General features: G+C 42.0%; 1 protein-coding gene across 1 annotated transcript in view; it reads left to right on the top strand.

The window, feature by feature from the left end:
* b4galt5 (UDP-Gal:betaGlcNAc beta 1,4- galactosyltransferase, polypeptide 5) overlaps window positions 1–21,190 on the top strand; it is a 42,168-nt gene extending 20,978 nt beyond the window's left edge. Inside the window, exons 2-9 of the mRNA XM_033629273.2 lie at window positions 9,241–9,360; window positions 11,221–11,334; window positions 12,887–13,014; window positions 14,260–14,376; window positions 14,815–15,002; window positions 15,092–15,214; window positions 15,595–15,696; window positions 16,703–21,190. Of these exons, the coding sequence (XP_033485164.1) occupies window positions 9,241–9,360; window positions 11,221–11,334; window positions 12,887–13,014; window positions 14,260–14,376; window positions 14,815–15,002; window positions 15,092–15,214; window positions 15,595–15,696; window positions 16,703–16,850 (1,040 nt within the window). The 3' untranslated portion in view covers window positions 16,851–21,190. The remainder of the gene's footprint in view (window positions 1–9,240; window positions 9,361–11,220; window positions 11,335–12,886; window positions 13,015–14,259; window positions 14,377–14,814; window positions 15,003–15,091; window positions 15,215–15,594; window positions 15,697–16,702) is intronic.
* Window positions 21,191–21,442: the final 252 nt, after the last annotated feature.

Below are 21,442 nucleotides of genomic sequence, written 5' to 3'. Positions count from 1 at the left end.
CTGTTGCCACACCACAACACCTGGCACCAGTTTTTTCCTTTTGCATGTCAGAGCTAGCACAACACATTCATTCACTCATTTTCCGTAACTGCTTATGCTGTTGGGGGGCTGGCGGGGGAACACCCTGGACAGGTCGCCAGACTATCACAGGGCTGACACATAGAGACAGACAACCATTCACACTCACATTCACACCTACGGCCAGTTTAGAGTCACCGATTAACCTGCATGTCTTTGGAAAGTGGGAGGAAGCTGGAGTACCTGGGAAAACCCGCACTGATATGCAAACATGCCAACCCTGTCAGACAAGGAACCCTCTAGCTGTGAGGCGACAGTGCTAACCACTGCACCACCATGTCGCCTAGCATGACATTGACATTGTCGTTGAAAATATTGTTGAGATCGTGGAGGCAAAGTGCAAATCTAAATTGCAGGAGCTGCAAATTTTTTAAAAGGGTAAAAAGTGCCACAACATGCCGTTCTAAAGAAGGCATTGTGGTGCTACAGAGGTGCCTTGGCCTACAAATCATATTCCAGGTATAAGGGAATGTGCTTGTTTGGTACAGACCCCTGCTAAAATCACAGCGTTATCATTTCAGTGAAAATAAAATGCAAAAATTCCCATTGTGAAAATAATCACAGTGTTATTTTTTCCCATATCATGTAGCCCTAGTCAGAGTCTATATACTGTATATGTGCAGGTGTGTCATTTTTTAAGCCTTCTGATGATATTGTCTCAATATTGACAAAGTTTTTCTTGCAGACATGCACCAACAGGTCTCCGTCTCCGTTACACCTGCAGGCTCGTGCTCACACTTGACAGTGGAACAGTTGAAAAATATGACACTAGATATCCTTGCATGTAGATGAAATATGAAATAGCAGTGATCGAAATGCGTCAGGACAATATGGTGTCTGCATGTGTGTGTGTGTTTGCGGACGTGTGTTTGCAAAATTGCATTCACTTTCATTTGTGGATGGAGCAACAAGAAGCAGCGTGATGGCGAGCTGCAGCTTACAGCAAGTTGAATGAGTCATTAAGACTTTTGGGAAAAGCCAAAATTTCTTAAGGCTGGTTCAAACTATGATTGGTTCAATCTGTTTCTCTCTTTACACGGGGATTTTAAGGAGGTGCCCTTGCTTTCACCCCCATTGTTAGTCACACAGGAAATTAATGGAAAGATTTGGCAGGAAGTACGAGAGTGAAAGTTTTGCTGACGTCCCATGGATGATTTTCCTGTCTGTGTTTCAAGAATAGTAAATCAAATGAAAGACAATAGCATGATGCATGAGCACTGCTAAAAACCTGTTTCCTTGAGGGTCACCTTTTGCTTTGGGATACTTCACAGGCAGGCGTTTAACCCCATACAGGGAGGGGAGGAGGAGGCCACAAAGGCCAAGATTGGGAGATGGATGACAATTGAATGAATGAAATTGACCGGACAAGAGGAAGTGGGAGGCTGGGAAAGAGGGAATGGGAGCATGCTTTCAGGATGTGGGCAGGATGCCAGGGATTGCGATAAGTGCTGACGTCATCTCTGTTGCAGTAAATGCAGAGTACTCATCCTGTCAAAGAGACATCTGTTCCGAGAATCTTGTCTTTCGTGCTTTTCTTCGCTATCATGGACTCAAGGTTTCTCTATATTCTGTCAGTCAGCCAATCTGTTCATGTCCTCCGGTCCAATGGAGAAATGGAGCTCTTGGGAATGTTTTTAAATTCCCGTGCACATGACGAGAGTTCTGGTTAATGCAGTCGTGATGGTTTTCCTGCCATTGTAGTTCCACACAGTTATTTTCAGGCACTCTGGGTGTGGTGTGAAAGGGGCTGTGTGTTTGTAGTGCAGCTGTGGGCTCCAAGGAAGCCTCATGATCCACTTATGACTGAGTACCAGGTGACCACAACTAACACTGAAGTAATACTGTCCTCTTTATCAGCTGCAACTGCTTGTGCTCATGTGAGTATGCTTTTGTAAGTTAACATCATTTGCAGAGCAAGATAGCTTTTTTTTTTTTTTTTGCACAGATGGTTTTGTTCATGGCTGTTGTTGCTTCAAACTCCCTTTGGCCAGTTTAGTTAGTACGTCACCACTAATACATCCATCCTCTGCCTTTGGCTGGCCTCTTACCTGTTCTTCTTCGTTCCTGTGGAGAACTGAGGACCATGTCCAGGTCTCAGCAGCTGAGAACAGACAGACAGAAAGGATTTCCATATAGTGTTAAAACTGCAGGCTATACTGTAGATGTACCAAATAAAGTGTAGAGTGGGTGGATGGCTGTTTGGGTGAACTAACAAATGCATATGCAGACATATACAATGGGTAATCGGCAGGTGGACAGAAGGGTCATGTGTATTAAGCCTTCTCTTTACGAGTATCAGGCAAACACTGCTAAGCTTTGGGATTTGTGTTACAGCAACAAAACAGTTGTTATAACGATCTACAGTAAATCTTTGATTAATGGTAAACGGAAAAAGGACTGCACTTGACCACTCAAAGCACTGTAATGCTACATGTCACATTCACCCATTCACACACACAGGCTACCACACATGGTGCTATCTGCTACTCAGTAACCATTCACACACTCTCTGTCATGGGTCACTTCATGGAGGACCCAAATGCAAACCAATAGGCAGGTTAAAATTTCAACAAAAGGCGAGCTTTAATGTAGCCGATAGAAAACATCCAGTACAGGCTGACAACTCAAAGTCCAAATGAGAGCAGAATAAAAACTAAACGGAAAACCAACCCAGATAACACGATGAACTCAAATCCAAAATCCAAACGGAATATCAGGTAGGAAACAGAGCAGGAAACGACACCAGTAACAAAAAGGAGGAAAAGGAGGGAAATGGGGATTGGCTAACAACAACAGAGGAACACTTGGGTGGAGCAAACAAGACCAACAGGTGTGGAGGGAAGATTCTGGGAACAGGGAAGGACTAATGAAATGGGTGTGACAGAAAACAGGTGGGAAAACATGCAAAGACAGGAAGTAAAACCAGACATGACACATGAGGAGAGAGAGTCTATTAATGATAGATGAAGTGTAAGAAAAGTAAAAATCAACAACATTTCTATGTGTTATGTTAAGAAATATTAGAATTTGGTTGCTATTTCATAAATTAAATAATGTTGGTGTTTGATCTTTTTTGCCATAAATAACAAACATTAATTAAAAAGACTGTTTGCCTAGAAAACGAATGAATAAGTCATAAATAGACAGATGATTGTCATCCTGTTTAGATATGTTGAGGAGGAGGGGGTCACCAATTTTGACTAATTCTACATGAAAATTATACATGGTGTTAGAGTTGTGGCAAGTGTGTCCACTGGGGATGAATCGGTTACTAGTTTTAGAATAAGCCATGATAAAATTCCCTTTGTTTTAATCTTTAATAAACATTAAAACTGTATTTAAGCACCACTTTTTAAAAACCCACTGTTAAATACTGCCAGACATCAACCAAAGGTAGTAACCGTCTCACAGATTCATGGCCATATGGTGCCATCTTTAATGTTGATGCATGTTTGACATGATTTCTATATATTTACATGAGGTATTAGCTATGTTATTATTGTTTTTGCAACCAAAAAGTGCAGAGTGCTGCTAATTTTATGTGTGGTTTTTAAATACAAGAATTGGGAAAATGTTTTTGGTATGTGTATAAGTGAGGGCTGCAACGATTAGTCAACTAATCGATGACTATTAAAATAATCGGTGACTATTTTAGTAGTCGACTAATCGGAGTCTTTTTTTCATAGAAAAGTACTATAACAGTGCCCCAGAATACTCTTATTGCAGCTTCTTATGTTCAGATATTGGCAGCTTTACACACTCTCCCATGACGGTGAACTAAAACCCTTTGGTGTGTGTACGAAACAAGACATCATATGACATAATTTTGGGGTTTGGGAGAGACAGACCGACATTTTTCAACATTTTAAGACGTTTTTTGATAAAATGATTGGTAGACTAATCGAAGAAATAATCGACAGATTAGCCGACAATGAAAATAATCGTTAGTTGCAGCCCTAGTATAAGTACTTACAATATAATACTGATAACTGTGATAATTTTGGTCACTATGATCATGATATTTAATTTACATACCGTTTTGTCAGTAGTGTGCACTTTGAGAATGGATAGTTCATCTGTTTTCTTGTCATCTTTTACTTTTTATCTTTTTCCTCTGAAGACTGTGGGCCTGAAGTAAAGTTAAATGAATTACATTGATTCTTTAGTAGCATATAAATATTTTTTACTGAACAAATGTGAGCCTAATATGACAGTGTAAGAGCTTTGTGACTATTCAATCATGTCCAATTGCAGCATGCTTTTCACTTTTTTGGTTACCCAAAGAGGATGCAGCCACATTATGCCCCTGCATATATGTGTCTGTTGAGGTGTGCACAGAATGGCCCCTTGGGAAAGCATTACACATTGCTGCTTACATAACCTTAAGTTACCCATAACAAGTGGAGTGGATGGAGGGGGTGGATGGAGCGAGATATAAGGAAGAGGAAGAGGGAAAGATAAATAAAGACAAGAGACAGTGAGTGAGACTGCGGACAGATAAGTGAAAAAAGAAGTGAGAAATTCCTCTTTAGAGAGCACCAGGGATTTTTTTCTCTCCATGAGATGATGCAAGAGGAGATGAGTTGCACACTTTGTTTGATGTAGTTCCTCGTCTTCAACCTGAAATATGCGAGGAGGATGTATTTGCCAATGTGGTCAAAACAATAGTGGAAATGGCATCTAATCAGGAATCAAATATTTAGAAATACCAGAGCTGTGCAGGTTTCCTGATGTGGCACAGACTTAGTGTGTTTGCAGTGGCACAACATCAGAGTAATCTGCTTAAAATAGTTTGGATTTCCACAGAACACCAGCTGTACTTTTTGTCAAAATACTCAGGAAGTTAGCCTCTCTGCATAAGCTAGGTCTATTCCCTGAGATCTGATCTCAGGGAATAGACCTAGCTTATGAGCATGGCCTCTTGGATCACTGTCTGACTCTGAAATGGTCTACAACAACCCACAAAGCATTTCCGTAAAATGAGTCACACAAACACATCGTACGTGGAAACATAAGTGGGTGTTGAGAGTGGTTTTGACACGGTGACGGAGGAGAACAAACAGGATGTGAGTTAAGTTATCTGTGTGTGTCTGTGTGACAGACTGAATGGTATGTCTTCTCTGGTGCGGAAAACACATTGTGAAAAAAAACAAACTTATCTCTGTGTCGATAATTTTAATTCTCATAGTTCTAAATTGGTAAACAAGAAATATTTCCCTACATGGCTTTGCCCTGTGTGTTTGTGTTTGTGTATTGACCAACACTGTGTGTGTTGTATTGATCCACCATGGCCTCTGGGTTTCTCGGCATCACTTACAGAAGCTCAAAGGAGCCAATAACATGCTTGTCCCCTCAGATGAGATCCAATAATGGTTTTAAAAAGAACACACGTGTTTTATGTGTTCAGAAAAAACAACCACCAATCAGAAACGCAATCTTCATCAGCGCTATGCCGATCCTCAGATGATCAATACACTCTGTTACAGTGGCTGTTCCTGCTAATTGTGAGGGATTTAGTGCTAATGTTCGGAGTAATCAGCTGTTTACTTTCCAATACTGTATTGAAACAGCTAATTTGGAGTGTTATATTACTGATAGTGTCATTAATCCAGCTTCTACGTCGACAGAACACGCATTCAGCAACACAGAGGAATGATGCATGTGCGCCCAGAGTGCCCTGTGTCCTGGGTGTCTTTATGCATGTGTGGATCTGTGGGTGTCACTGATACGCAGTGGCAGTAAAAATGACCCTTTGTGAGAGTGACAGCTTTAAACCCTGAAAGCCATGAGTGTATGTATGGTGTGTGTGAGCATGCAGGAACCATTTCTGTTGGGAGGAGAGAGAAAAAAACAGCCTTTCAGCTCTTATCAGGGAGCTACCAGAACGGGACCGATCACCTCCCACTGCTGAGCTATCAATGTGGAGTTAATTGCCTTTTTGGAGGGGGGAAGTTGTGCGTGCGTTTCCCTCTCTGCTTGTTTGTTGGCTTTCTCTTTTTCGATTAACCTACGTTACAGTACAATATGGTGCAGGGTCTGTGCCTGGAATTGTCCCCGTCAGCTTGCAATCCATCATTCAGATTATTTACTTAAACGTTAGGAACAAACGGACTTGACAGAAACGGATACAAACCACATTACACAGAGACAGCAGGACAGAGATGAAGAGGGAAGATAGAGGGAAGGAGAGATAAGTGGAGAGAGAGGGAGGGAAGAGAGGTGGGCCGGGCTTGGCATGCGGACAGCGTGTTCTGTGAGAGCTATAGAGGACAAGGTCGTTCAAGGTCTCCTGTCATGCTTGACGGGTTACAGTGGGGGTTTCTGATGCAGTGACAAGCAGTGGGGGGTGGGTTTGTGGGGGTCCTTCTGGTCTGCATGTGTATCATGTCGTTGTGCCTGCATGCATGCGATGCCCCTTGCCAGTGACACATCATAATGCAGTGTGTGTGTGTGTGTGTGTGTGTGTGTGTGTGCACGTGCATACCCTTGCTTACATGTCCAGCGCTAATGGCCTTGTGTTGTAGCTTACTATGTTCATTTCCTCTAAATTCCAAGTCTCTCATGTCTAATTGCATTTGTCACAGTTTGTAGCCTCGAATACCCCGGCACTAACCATTACTCCAGTCTCTAGTGTGCACGTTTGTTGAGAGAGGAATGGTGTGCCAACTGCTTTGTAGAGTGGTGTTCACATTCTCCAATAGGGCTGGGTATTGATCTTTAATATCTGGCCCAGTAACAAGTATTGAAACTTCTCCAGTCAAAATGATACCTGCATTCAATCTTTTTTGAACCCAGAAGTAGAAAAAAATGACTGCCGGCATGGTTTTGCTCGCAGGCAGTCACAGCAAGCATTCCTCAATTTGATGCAACATGTGATTGGCCCACAGGCAATACAGTCTGTGGTTTGTTGAAAATGTGCAATGTATGTCCAGAGTTGGTACTAAAGTATGGTTCAAGTATACCTTTGTTGTGTCTGGTGGCAATTTACGCAACTGAATGCTTCCAGTTACGTGATCGTACTGGCACTGTATTGATCTGTACCCACTTTAAGGGTGCTGGTATTGCAATTTTATAAACAATATCCAGGCTTAGAACGATTGTTTTTTTTTAAAGGGAACCAAAAATGTTTCAAGGATGATAATTCATAGCAGAGATGAGAGTTTCTCATAGTTTGCTTTGCTCTGCAGGCTGAAGCTGCTCAGAGTGTGTGTATATGCGCAGTGCATGTGTCCTGATTTGTCCGGGTAAATATAATGTATCTCCATATGTTTGGCCGGCATGAGGAGGAGATGCCAACATGTCAAAATATGTTGGTGCCTGCAGGACTGGATCAAACTCCACAAGCCTCTTAGCTGTTTTCCATCATATGGTGCCTCAGAGGGGCATCAGTGTGTGTGTGTGTGTGTGTGTGTGTGTACATGTGCGTGCTCCACTTGTGCGTGTTACAGTGAGAGTGAAAAGAATCTAGTTTGTGTTCTTATTTTCCTTTTTATTATTTTCATCCTTTGCAGATTTGCCTCAGACGCGCTGTAACATTTGTGTGTTGCAGAGGTAAAATGAGAACATTGATTTTAGTTACCGCTTAGCCGCTAGTCTCTAGTCCTGCAAGCCAGGCAGTTTGTATAAAACAAAATGAATGTGATGGGACCTGTAACACAATTACTAATGACAAATCACACTCCCTGAATTTCGAGCTCAGCAGAATTACGCACGTGCACACCAACGCATGCACAGACACTTCCACACGAGGATGTGGATCACATTGGGATTGCTTTAAGATAAATGCTCATTGGATTAATGGCGAGAGATTGTGCAGTTGGATACAGATTCACTGAGGGAGAGATCCGTCAGTTTGGCAGCATCATGCTGGCGTGCTGCTCCAAATAAAGAAACAGGAGTAGCAGTCAGTTATACTGGAAGTTATTCCAGGAGTTTTGGATAAGCAGCCTTCTCCCTTGTTGACATCAGAAACAGGTGTGAGTCACTTTTGTAGTTAATCAGGAACACGCTATGTATTCTCACGCAAACGCACACGTGTGGCTGGAATGTAGGTGTGTGTATGAGGTGAGTTAGTGGGTTCAAGTAACCATTAGACCACATTCCCTGCTTTTGTTCCACTCTAGTGCCCCATTTGACAGGTTGACCGCTGTTGCTGTGTTATTTAGGTCAGCCCACACTGAGCGGAACAGGCACTAAGCTTCTGGTGAAGTTACCAACAGCAGCTATTACGCAAATCCAACAATTTTTATAAAGAGATTTCCAATGTGTTATATGGATGCAGTGAGGTCTGGTGCTTAATTGAGGGCTGATGCTAGAGATGTACAACATGGCCGTTCTTGTGAAGGGCTTTGTGGTTATTGTGGTGTTCTGCAGGCAAACTAAAATAAAAGCAGAACCTCGGCGCTTCCTCTTTACGTGAAGTCTGTGCTGTCTGCAATGCTCCCACACTGTTTGTGCCTTTTTTATTTGACAAACAAATGCATCAAAAAATTACAATCCGTTACTAATAATGCAGTAGATAATGACTGAAAATGGTACAGCATAATAAGGCATAACAATAACATTGCAATTATTAACGCACAGAAAGCACGAACCACCAATCATTTCTAATTTATTATCTCAGTTTCTTTCTCCTTTTTTAAATAAGTTGTATTTCTCTCCCTCCTCCTCCTCCTCCTCCCCCATTGTCATGGATTAACTCTCTAATAGTTGGCTTCTCTGGAATGAAGCCCCTTGATGTGTGGTTGGGAAATCCCACTCATTAAGTCACCAAGGCAGATAATCAGTTTGGGCCAGATCAGGTGGAAGAGTGCTTACACCAGAGCGGGCATTAACCTTCCTGCATTGCAAGTTTATCTTTCTGGTACATGGGCACTGTTATATATTGTTTTATAATGTTTCAGCTGGAATGAAGGGAGCAAGATGCTGGTCATGAGTTAAATATTTTGTGAAGATAAGGACCTCTTCTAAATAGTTTTTTCTATTTTTTGCACTAGCTTGGATTGTTTTGCCTGAGGAGGTACTGTTTTGAGCTGTTGACCATCCCTGCTCTGGTACATTCTTACTAATATCCCAATCTGCTGGGTAGAAACACTTGTGCTCTCACAGCGTGCCCAAGAATAAAATGACCTAACGTTCTGTCTTTCTCCCCTCTGTCCACAGTGAATGAGTATGTGTTCATGGTCCAAGCCAGAGGGATCCAGATCAGAGAGAACGTGAAGAACATCGGGGCTCAGGTTCTGGAGCAGGTGGTGAGAGGAGCATACAGCATCAATGGCACAGGTAAAAACATACACAGTGATACACCAAGATGTTCCGGGAATGCTTAGCTGTATGTCAGTCAGGAGCACTTTAGTCAAAGAAAACTTTATTTCCATTTGCAGTATTATATTTGGTGGTATGGCTCTGTTCTGGGGCCTCTCTGCCTTTCCTAGGCCTACACAGAAAGCCTCTTCCACGTGCCTTTGCAGAAAGCCTAAGGTGGAGAGAGCACACCTATCTGCCCTTCCACACGCCTGCGTGGAGAGTCTTAAGACAGAGAGAGAGCACACCTCTCTGCCCTCTCACATGCAAACAAGGAAAACATTTGGGAGAGACAGCAAACCTCCTTGCCCTTCCATGCGCCTACATGGGCAGGGAGAGCAGCAGCAAAGACCCTCCGGTAACAGAACAGAGCAGCATCAATGACAAACAGAAATGACACTGATAAGTCAGACACAACATGAAAAGGAGGAGCTGGGGTGGAGGCGTGTTGCAAAGCAGCTTGCAGAGGAAGCAGCAACATTGTGTCCTGCCTGAACTAACACTACGCTCAATTTTTAACTGGACACAAATGCAGTCCCCACCCTGGGTAAACAAAGTAAAGAAAATGAGCTGTTGTAGTCTTACTGTAAGTGATGCATACATGTTTATAGAGCTCATGGCTTAGGCCGAGGTGAAAGAAGGAAGAAAGATAAGGAAAAACATAGTTGCAAAACATAAACGACACAGCTATGGGGTGCACCATGAAGCAACAGTAGTGGGTTAGTGAGCCAGATTTTTCTGTCCTACAAAGGTGTCTCCCCTTTAACCTGGCTAGATCATCATGGTAATGTACGTCACAGACCTAACCTTGCTCTGCATTCGGCTTGAAATCAGCTAAAATCTGCCTTTCACAGCTACTTTGAGCGGCGTCACTTTATAGTAAATGTCAGTCTGTGAGTGATACAGGTTCCCAGCTGAGGGAGTACGTTATAAATGCACTTCATTCAGCTTTTTGAGCTGTAACCTTACATTAATGCCACTGAACGAAGCTGTGCAGTTACAGTAGCGCTTACTGTGTGTGTCACATTGCGTTTTATTTTATTAACTAGGTTGTTGTTGCTCTCACTAAACCACTGAATATTTTTGTATTGTTCTCTGGTACATTTGCCCTCGCTGGCTCTAAAAGAAGCCTCCTATAAGATCGCAGGTAGCATTATACATTAACAGCTTACCATATTACTAAAAACCAAACCATACCATAATGTTACCACTTTGTTTTCGTGCCTGCTTTACACTGCTGGTATATTAACGCTACAGCTTATACAACACCGATTAGAAAATCTTTTGGTATTCATCACAGATATCATTAAATCATATTAATTTCACTTCAAATTCAGCCAAGAAGAAAACTGATTTCCATCTCTTCTTCATTGTGGGATAGTGTCAGTACACATAAATGCAGTTTTTGAGTATTAAGTTTGAATCTGCTGCATGATGTTTTAAGTTTAAGAGCTGTGGAATACGCAGCTGTCAGGTTAGAAATAAATGTATTGGTAGCCTAAATTAAGTTTATTAACTTCTGAATTCACAAGATAAGTAGGTTTCTGCCAGCATTCCTCTCGCGCCTTTGTTTATTTATTTATTTATTTATTTTGGCAGAAGAAGGGAATGAATTCATCAATTTAACTCATTTTATGGGAGCACACACAGAGCCTGAGGGAGAAAACCTGGGTTAACAGAGAAAGTTAATAACAACCTTCCTGGTGCTCATTATCTCTGACTGAGGCCTCAGGGCCTTTTTTTTAACCTGCTAAGGCAAAGAAAGCCTGGCTTTGTCAAACTTGTTTCAGGGCACAGCCTTCTAGACTTGGATTAAGTTTCTTCTGATTGTGATTCTAGATTATGCCTATGACTTCAACGTGAGCGAGAGTGATGCTCCTTCCACCACATACCTCCCTGAGGGCTTCACCTACCTCCCCTCTCAGATTTGCCCTGAGAGGCTGCCCTCCATGAGTGAGTACACTGTTTATGTTCAGATGTCAGTAGCCTTAGATGACCTTAAGGTGAAACAGCTGTTCTTAAGGTTGTCTGAGCCTTTCAAAAGATGTCACCTTAAATGAACTTTCATTGTGCTTCTGTGCACATTTAATTCAATAGACAGGATATTAAGATGGATGACATGAAAGCCAAAACATCTGGGGCCGTATTCACAAAGATTCCTGGCACAAAGAGTTGCTCCTAGTCATGAAATTCTAAGAAAATTCTTATTATTGTGGCGTTTTCTTAAAATTTCCCTTAAAGTTAAGATTAGGTCCATGTAAAGATAAAAGTTGACCTTATATATATAATATTCTCCAACCCCTGGATGACAGTGAGTGTATAAATGCCACAGATTACATTGTGCAGGGATGATATTTGTGGTCGATCTCATTAGAGGTACGCACATATTTCCCACCTGACGCTATAACACTGTAACGCCAGAAATAAAATGATCTCAACACTAAGATATTTTGAAAACTGTAAAAATGCAACAGTGCAGCAGTGATAACTTGAGTCTGTCTCAACTTTCCATCAGCAAAGTGCTCACACTAGCAATGACAACACTTTCACAATCAGCAGTTCATTTCATTGGCAGGCTCACAATAGGATGTGTCTGTGACAACCAATCACATTTTTTAAAACAATGCATCATACCTAGCAACGGGGTCAACCACACACCATCACTGGAATAAAAGTTTCTGTCCCTTCCTTGCTCAGATTTGCTCTGAGGACTGTTTACTAAAAAAATTTAGGCTAAGTTAGGAGCTCACTGGAAGTGTTCTCAGAACGTTTGTGAATACGGCCCCTGGATATCCCCCTGGTGGCTGGTTTCAGTATAGGTCATAAGCCCCTCCCCCTTCATGTTCGCAGATGAGACATTGGCCAAACTAAAAACTCAAAAGTACAAGTCAATAAAATTTTCCCCGAATGGTGTTTTTTGTGAATATATGTAGCTCCTATCACGCTGATGTTTGTTCAAGTGTTAATGTTTGGTTTCAATTAGTTATCTGACGCTATTAAAAAGTGGTTTGATGGCATGATTGACAGCTGTCGATACTGTGGCTCCACTCCTCGATCACTACTGTGCAGACTCTGGCTCCAGATGTCACCAGAGCAAGATGGCAAAGCCCATATCCGAGATATTTTGGCTTCGTTTTTGCACAGTGGGAGGAAGTGGAGACTTGTCGTCCATATTTATATACAGTCTATTATTTGATCTAGTAATGAGTACTGAAATAGTCGAGACCACGTGTTTTCTGTCAGCTTTGATTGACGATGCATGCAAATATGTTGTAATGGCACAGAGTAGCTAAACCCAGCAGTCTATGCCCCCAGATTAGTCAGCTGTTACAGGCTTTGATGAGTGTTGTTCTTTTTCCCCTCCTCCCTCCCTCTCTATACTTTTTCCCATTGTCCTCTATTTACTATTTCATCTTATTCACATGCACGACTCTCTCTGTCTTTTTTCCTCATGGCTTTTTCTGGCTTCCTGCAATCTGTCCCTCTACCCCTCCCCCACACACAGAGGGCAGGTTACAGGTGAATATGAGTGAGGTGTCTTTGGAGGAGGTGGAGAGATCCTTGCTGGAGGAAGAGCCTAACGTGGTCCCAGGAGGCTACTGGAAGCCCAAAGACTGTTTACCTCGCTGGAAGGTAAGTGCGGATGTGTGTGTGTGTGTGTGTGTGTGTGTGTGTTAGAAGGACTGTTGACTGAAAAGCACTGTTGAACACAGTTAAGCGGAGAAACACAATGCAGAAGCTCCCATACGGTGCACAAGGGGCTCACTGAATGGATTTAGTATGAAAATGATCTCCATCTCGACCCAACTGAACACCTACGGGAGATTTATGAGCAGTGTGTCAGATGCCAGTGCACATACAGTAACTGGCATGTCTGACACATGTCCCAGTATGTGCCACAAACATGTGTTTACATTAGTTGCCTCTTTGTTCTGTTGCTCACTGTGTGAAATCAGGATGATCCGGTTGTTCTGTCTGACATTCAGACGCATAAAGAAGCAGGCAAAACATGAATTCAGCCCATTCAATGTGCTTTCCAGTTTCAGTTTGAACCAGCCTCCTCTACTATGTGCTCATTTTTATCACTCTTTTTTTGGTCCAACAGAGCAATCTTGCCTGCCATCTGTGTGTCTGTCTCACATTCATTCGCCCTGAGGGACTGTGAATGCTCTGACAACCAAATCTCTCCCTCTTTCTCTCTCCCTCCCTCCCTCTCATTAGCCAGCAATCTCTCTCTCATCTACCTCTATAGTTTCTCTCGTAGCCATTGTTGTTTTCCATTTCGTCGCTTCCCGTGACAGTTTGCTTTTTAGCGAGCTTCAAAAGAAACTTAAAAAACGGGGATTGTCATAGCTACGGCTCTATGGGGAAAAATAAACACCTTTTACAGACATTTAGCACCTCAGTGCGTCTATGATTGATGCGTGCCAGATCTCATTTTGGAAATGAGATTTTAAGAACCTGACACGCTTTTGTTGTGAGTCATGATGGTAATTGGTGTTTTTTGGTACTGTCTTCACCCACACTTTCACATTTACCTACCGCTGAGAAATCACAACTCTCGGAAACATTCACTTGTGCAAACAGTGCAGTGTACTTTGTTGTGCAGAATGTGTCCCCATACATTTGCAAAAATCTCCATGTGTTTGCAAGTGCAAGTGTCATTTCATGCGAGACGGCTGTGGCCCAGGAGGTAGAGCGCGTCATCTCGTCTACCAACCGGAAGGTGTCAAACCTCAAATTGTGTTGTGTGAATGTTAACTGCCATCAGTGTATGAATAGGTTGGCTTTGAGTGATCAGAAGACTAGAGAGGCACTATGTAACTGCAAGTCCATTTACTATATCTCTTTTATTCTAATCCATTTTGTGTCCCTTAGGTGGCAATCCTAGTCCCGTTCAGAAACCGACATGAACACTTACCCATTCTCCTGAGACACCTGGTGCCAGTGCTGAAAAAACAGAGACTCCAGTTTGCCTTTTATGTCATAGAGCAGGTATGCACACACCTATTCACACAGTCATTGACATATTCCTCTGTGTAACATCAAAACAATTTGCAGACAGTGAGCTAACTTCACAGGTGGTGGCAATGTCTCTGTTTTACAGCAGAAAGTGGATTGACAATTATTTTAATTGCAGATTAACATGTTGTCTATGTTCTCAATTAATCAATTAGTTTGGTCAATAAAATGTCTCCTCTATTATGTTGATTTTTCAACAATGCAAAGATTTTTATTTTATATTGAAAGAGGAGTAAAGAAACCAGAAAATATCCACATGTTAGAAGCTGGAATCAGAGAATTTTTTACTTTTTTTCTCAAACCAATTATCAAATTAGTTGGCATAATAGTCGATAACTAATCAATTAATTGAGTTGCAGCTCTAGTGAACATGACAAGCTTTTGCATAAACAACCTCTTTGTTTTCCACAGGGAGGCACGGAGCCATTTAACCGAGCCATGTTGTTCAACGTGGGCTACAAGGAGGCCATGAAGGACCTGGACTGGGACTGCTTGGTCTTCCACGACGTGGACCACCTCATGGAGAACGACAGGAACTATTATGGCTGCACAGACATGCCCCGACACTTTGCAGTCAAACTCGACAAGTACTCCTACATGTGAGTCCCGGTTCTGTCTCCGCGGGCGTATACTGTAAATGTATCCCTTACTTAATGTGAAGTTTAATATGTGTAATTGTCCCTCCAAGGCTTCCGTATAATGAGTTCTTTGGTGGTGTCAGTGGCCTGACGGTGAAGCAGTTCAAAAAGATTAATGGATTTCCTAATGCATTCTGGGGCTGGGGAGGAGAGGACGATGACCTCTGGAACAGGTGAGGAGAACACACACACACACACACACACACACACACGCAGACACACACTGCTGCAGCATGAGGCAGTCAGTATCATTGACATTAGGCGTGCTAGAGAGATGGGTTCGGACAGTTGGCACATAACAAGCTTTTGTATTAGTTTTGTGTTATTTTCCTCCTTCCTTTGCCACACTGCGTCGCCGCCCCTCCCCCTCCCACGCAGCTCACAGGCAGCTGTACACACTCAGGGCTCAGTGTACACTGCATACTCTGACTTATTGTTTCTGTGTGTAATGATCCCTTTTGTGTGCTGTTACTATAAAACCTTTCCCTTTTGTATTTTTACATTACACCACTGTGTACACTGTGGACTAATAAGCATTGTTGTATTTGTGTAGGGTGCGGTTTGCCAATTACAGCGTAAGCAGACCACATGGAGAGCAGGGACGCTACATGTCAATTCCACATCACCATCGCGGGGAGGTCCAGTTCCTGGGAAGGTTGGTGTCTGTGCACACACACACACACTACACACACACACACACACACGTTGGTTAAAAGCAGGAGCTGATGATTTCAACGAATCTCAGGCTCATGTGGTGTAAGCCAGTCACATGAAAAGCCAGAGCAGTGACTTTGAGAGAATTTCAACTCTTTTAAAGACTTTGCATGTGATTGGCTTGTGCGCTTCAGGGCTGAATTCCAATCGTGCTCCCTCCGCTCACATTCTGAGTGACTTAAATCAGTCCAGGGTTTAAAAGTTTCTTTCATTTGTTAATAAAAAACTTCAAGGAGCAGATGCTACAAATACTTCTTCTCCAAAAAAAAACTTGCCTTTGTGATTCTTTTGTGAAAGTGTCAGGAGTAATCTAGTGCAGCGATCTGCTGAAAATTCATCTTGTGCTGTGCAGCCAACAGCTACAATAACACTGACAACAGCAGCACCTCATTTACCACATATAATTAAAGTGCTCTCCATATCACAAGGTGCAGCATTCTCGCACACAGATGTTCAGTTATTTTTGTTCACACTTTCTTTAACTGGTAGGAACAAACGATCTGCGAGCACAGCTGGTTTGGAGCAATAGCACCCTGCACTTTCTGTCTGATGATAAGAGCTCATATACATAAAATAGAGGATGTGGGCTAAATCTCGAATTAGCACTTGCCCCTCCCTCAACACTCAGGACTCATCGTCAAGCAGTCTTGCTGCTGTTGAGCAATCTTACAATCACTGACAATGAAGCATATTAGGCAATAGTGCAGGAAGTTAAAACCATGGAAATAAATGTCACTTTCTGTCTACAGCACAGACAGTGACACTCTGTTTTACGTGCCTGTATGATAATGAAACCTGTTCCTCTACATATTGCCTCATTATTTGTTAATGTTCAGGTGCCAGTTACTGTTAGTTGTCTAACTTGCTTGGTGTTGCACTGGGTGCAGAGCTGTTACACACTGTTTTTATCCCTCCTTCACTGATTTATTGATTGCTTGTTCTGGCAGGTATAGTCTACTACGTCACTCAAAGGAGAGACAGAAAGTGGATGGCCTCAACAACCTAAACTACTCCCCCCTAGTGTCCAGGAGGCCTCTCTACACCAACATCACAGTCAGCTTGAGCAGAAAGCTTGCACCCATAGCTGACTACTGACGTAGGAACAGCTGGACTGCAAAAACACCTGGGAATCAAAGTCCTCTGGGACATCAGCCATATCTCACCAGTTGCAGCACTGCTTAGGACTTTTTAGTTGATTGATTCTTTGCTTTTTTTCTTTTGTTTGTATGCAAAAAAAATATATATACAGGAGACTCAAATAAGTATGTTGGATAAATCTTAAAAAAGAAATTAAGGATAAATGCTGCACTTGCTTGTGCCACAGTCCATCACTCCTCTCATCTGGGCTTATCTAGTCTTCAGTCTCCACATGCCTTTTGCACCATTTTGGCCTTCAGCATCCATTCATTCATCCATTTTCTTATTCAGTCAAAGATTAACTCAGCCCTACACAATTGTACTTGTTAATGAAAATAGGTTATGATACACGAACACACACACACACACACACATGCACACAACAGTTTGACTAACACGTGCTGACCTGGTCCCTGAGGCTTTGATTTACTTTTTTTTTTTTTTACTTTGCTCTTGCACTTCTTCTTTTCATAAATGCAGTAAGCCTGTGAAAACATTTGCATGCACACACACACACGACCACACAACAACTTTTAACCGCATGGACTCTTGCAGCTGGTTCTGCAGAAGGGTTGCCAAATCTACAAGTGAAGAGAGCGAGAGAAAATGCTATGACGAGTGAGTGTTTTCAGTCATGTATACTGTATGTGAAATAGTCTATCCTAACCTTAGAGAATATTAATACCTTAATCATCTCTCACCGACTATATTTTGTCCTGTGAACATACCATTTTAAAGACTGTGATGTTTGTGTTTGCGTAGTTGCATTGGATGTTCTGGCTGCCTGCATGTGGCTGTATGTTGGAGAGCAATGCTCCTCCTATTAGCAATAAGCTGTAATATCAGACAGCAGAACTTAGACCTGACTTCCTCACTATACAGATGCAATAGCATGGGTGCTAGCATACCCTGATTGGACGACAGAAAAGGAGTGACTGCGTATGTAAACTTCACATTCAACATACCTTTGCCTAAGCAAACATGCCACCCCTTTTCAAACCTGCGTGTGTCTGCGTGCGTGTCTGTGTGTGTATATAAGTGAGGGAGAGCTATGCAAATGGCCTGTATATATCCTGTTGTCAGTGTAAGGTCTTCAGGGTGACCTCCAGGAGACTTCACCCCTGAATCTGTGACCGACTGACCTCACTTTGTGTGCGGTGTGCAAGTCCAGGCCAGGGAGAGATAAACAGTTTTATTTTTTAGATCCCACATCCTTAATGTTTACTCACCTTCTTCTTCTTCTTCTTTTTTTTTTTTTCCGGGAGAATTGGAGGTAGAGAATACTTGATTGCTGTCACCGTCACTTGTGTTTACAGAAGCTTTTGCTTTGTTATTTTTCAGATTGACTAGTGTTTGTAATACTGTTAGCCAGCCCTCCTCCACTGTGGGTGCTGTGAGAACTGTATCTTTACAACAACCAATCTAATGGCTGCCTTTATTTTTTTAACTGACACTTCTTTACCTAGACGAGGATAGGACAAAATGCTTATCTTAGACATCAGGTGTTAAACCACTGATTAGCTTTGTTGGCTTGTTGCCAGGCTTTGGTCAGTGAGGTTGTTTGTGTAAATCAGACTTCAGGATGTTGGTCTAAGTCGAGTGTCCGGTTCGGTGGCATGCAGCCTAACACCGTGCATTGACACAGACTGACAGCACTCTGGCAGTACACAGCAGTTGCTATAATGTTCCCTTCTCTGGTTTGTGTGTTTGACAGTGTTGATTTTGAGTAAAATATCCCAATACTGTAAACGTAGTTCCTTTTTAAAGAAACAAAAACATACAGACACTCTCTCCTCACTGTCTGTCCTCTAGTCATGCAGCTACTTCATTTCACACAAATCGCCTTGTATGCATTTCTTAAGATGTATCTTTTCGGGGGGAAACGTGGGTGGTTGACAAACTGTTGTGTTCCCACAATGAAATAACAAGTAAAGAGGCTGGACCTCGTTTTATTTATTTGACCTTTTATGAATTATTTTCTGTAATTGTTCAGTTTTAATTTTTTTTTTTTTTCTTGCGGTTGATGTGATGATGTAGTAGGTGACATATGACAGACTGTGTTAGATGCACTGAAACTTGTAGTAATGTGTATTTATGTGGGATTGTGAGGTTCAGGTCTGTGTAAATGGGTAGGCGTTCCATTTCATTTCTATGAAACCGAACGCGACCTGTAGCCTGGTGTGTATTAATCTGCTGAACAGACACGTTGGAGGCGGCCATTTTGTGTGACAACCACAGGAAGAGCAAGACACCTAATCAGAAGAATGCTAGTGGCCATTTTCTTCCACCGGGCACCTCCTTTTATACTAATTGATAATCAATGGTGCTGACCTTCCAGAGCTCCCTGTGAGGGAGTCTCTCTCTACGTGCTTACTGGAAGCCAATCTCAACATCGTAAAGGCAAGTATCGACAGGCAAAACATCCCTCCAACCTGCACATAAGTGGCATAGATATCCAGTGATTTTTTTCATCCATACATTTAAAAAAAAAAAAAAAAAAAAACCTGCTACCTTTTCATCCTGCCAGGTGAAGCTAATTTGTGTTTTTGTTGCTCTGGTTCATCACCACAAACAGAAGCACGTGTTTACCTCCTAGCCAATCACCCAGGAGGTGCCCGGTGGAAGTCGTGGTCACTGGCGGCATTTGTGTTAAGTTTTCTTTTCCATGTGTGTTTGAGTGAAATGGCTAAACCTTACAGAGGTCTAACTGTCCTCCTTCTAGACTTTGAGGTGTTTTTTTTAATTTTGTTTTATTTTGTTTTCCAGCACTGATATGAAATGATTTATAGTGACCTGGTTGTGGAAAACACAACAGGTGTTTTTTCTAGTTCTTGACACTTACATGACACACTGTATATTATCTTTTATTTTTTTTCATTGCTTTAAATTAAAAGCTAGATGGACATATAGCAAAAGCCAAATGGTTTTAGTTTTTGAGTGTTCGGGTGAAGATTCAGACCCGGAGTGACCTCTCAATATAGAGAGGCCCTCTGGATGACGTATATACTCTTAGAGTCAGTATTAGGCTCTATACTCCACAATATAGAACGAGCAGCTTCATCAGCCATAATCAACAAGATGGGTTTTCTGACTACTAGACAGGTTTGTCCACTCTGACGAAGTAACAGGCAAATCAGTCAGCGCTCTCTTGCTTGTTTAAACCAGGAAATGGTTTTTCGGTTTGTGATGAGAGCCTGCTGGCTCGTCTTGTCCCGGTTATATGTGTATATATACTGTTCACGGTCTCGATCTAGACCAAGACCAAGCCTGCTGCTCACTAACGAGGCTTCATTGTACCATAATCTCACCTGCTCTGATCCATTCTGTACCAGTTTAAATGAAGGGACCATTTTTTGGGCATCTGACAAGACTGGCAGCCTTAAAGCTTCTTAATTTATTGCAGTGGGTTTTATTTGTTTTTTTGTTTTTTTTCACATGTTTTTTCTTTTTTATAAGCAAAAATATTTAAATATGAAAAAAGTGCATATCAAGAAAAACGATCATTGTAAATATTGTGTGTAGTGTTTTAGAAATTCTATAAGGTCTTAAATCACTACAGATGCTAGCATAAAGAACAAGGCTTTTGGAGGGATTTGGCTGGGGGTTTATCCGGTGCCATTTAAATGCTAGTGAAGCTTACACAGCGACATCAGTGTTGTTACATCACCGCTTCCCAGCACAGCCTTTTTGTTGAAATTAAAAATATATTCCATGAATCTTAGATTCCTCTCACAATCTCCGAGGTGTTCTGCATTCCAGAGGCCTCCCTATACTTAATATGCTGGAGCAGTAGAAGAGACATATCATGGCAGACATTGGCATCAATCTTCAGACGAAGTTCTGTGTCCTTGTTTCTGCGTGTGATGTCACTTTGATAGTGACAGCAGTTGGGGTAAGGTGTAGGTCAAAGGAAAGCACTGCGGGATAGCAATGTGTCAGCCAAAAACACCATATGCTTACAATGCAATGAAACACAGGCACCCAAACCAGCGACACAATCCACTCTAAAATCTACAGAGATTCATTTTTTTGTATGAAAGCTAACTATTAAAAAAAAAACAGATACAGATGACTAAATTTAAAATATTTCTTCTCTGATTGTAAGGAGAGCAGCTCTCCTTGAATTGAAGCCATTTGAAGCCACTTGTCAAAACTTGATGTCAGCCTTATGTGGATCTGTTTGTGTATCGGCATATTATCTTTTGATTATTGAAATTTGTATGATGGAGATTTTCTTTTATACCATCATTGTTATTGTCAGAGTACACCAATAAAACGAAACTTGTAAAGATACAGTACCCAGTCACTGTCTGTGTTTTTGTTCTGTGTTGACATCCGTTTGCTTTCAGTGTGCTTGCCTGGAACCGCTGCCTCTGGCCCAGGCATTTCCTCAAAGCTTGGTCAGTGGCTGCATTTCAAATATTCAGAATAATAATGTGGTTATAGTGCACACTACAACTGCTGCACGGAAAGCAAGCTTGCACACACAGGCATGCTTCCTGTTAAGGGACATTTACTTTACACTTCATTACTTAAACAAAAGGCAGAGC

This window comes from Epinephelus lanceolatus, chromosome 8, assembly GCF_041903045.1.
Source record: "Epinephelus lanceolatus isolate andai-2023 chromosome 8, ASM4190304v1, whole genome shotgun sequence".
Taxonomy (NCBI): domain Eukaryota; kingdom Metazoa; phylum Chordata; class Actinopteri; order Perciformes; family Serranidae; genus Epinephelus; species Epinephelus lanceolatus.
The sequence above is the reverse complement of the archived record's forward strand: the minus strand, read 5'-3'. Positions and strand labels throughout refer to the sequence as shown.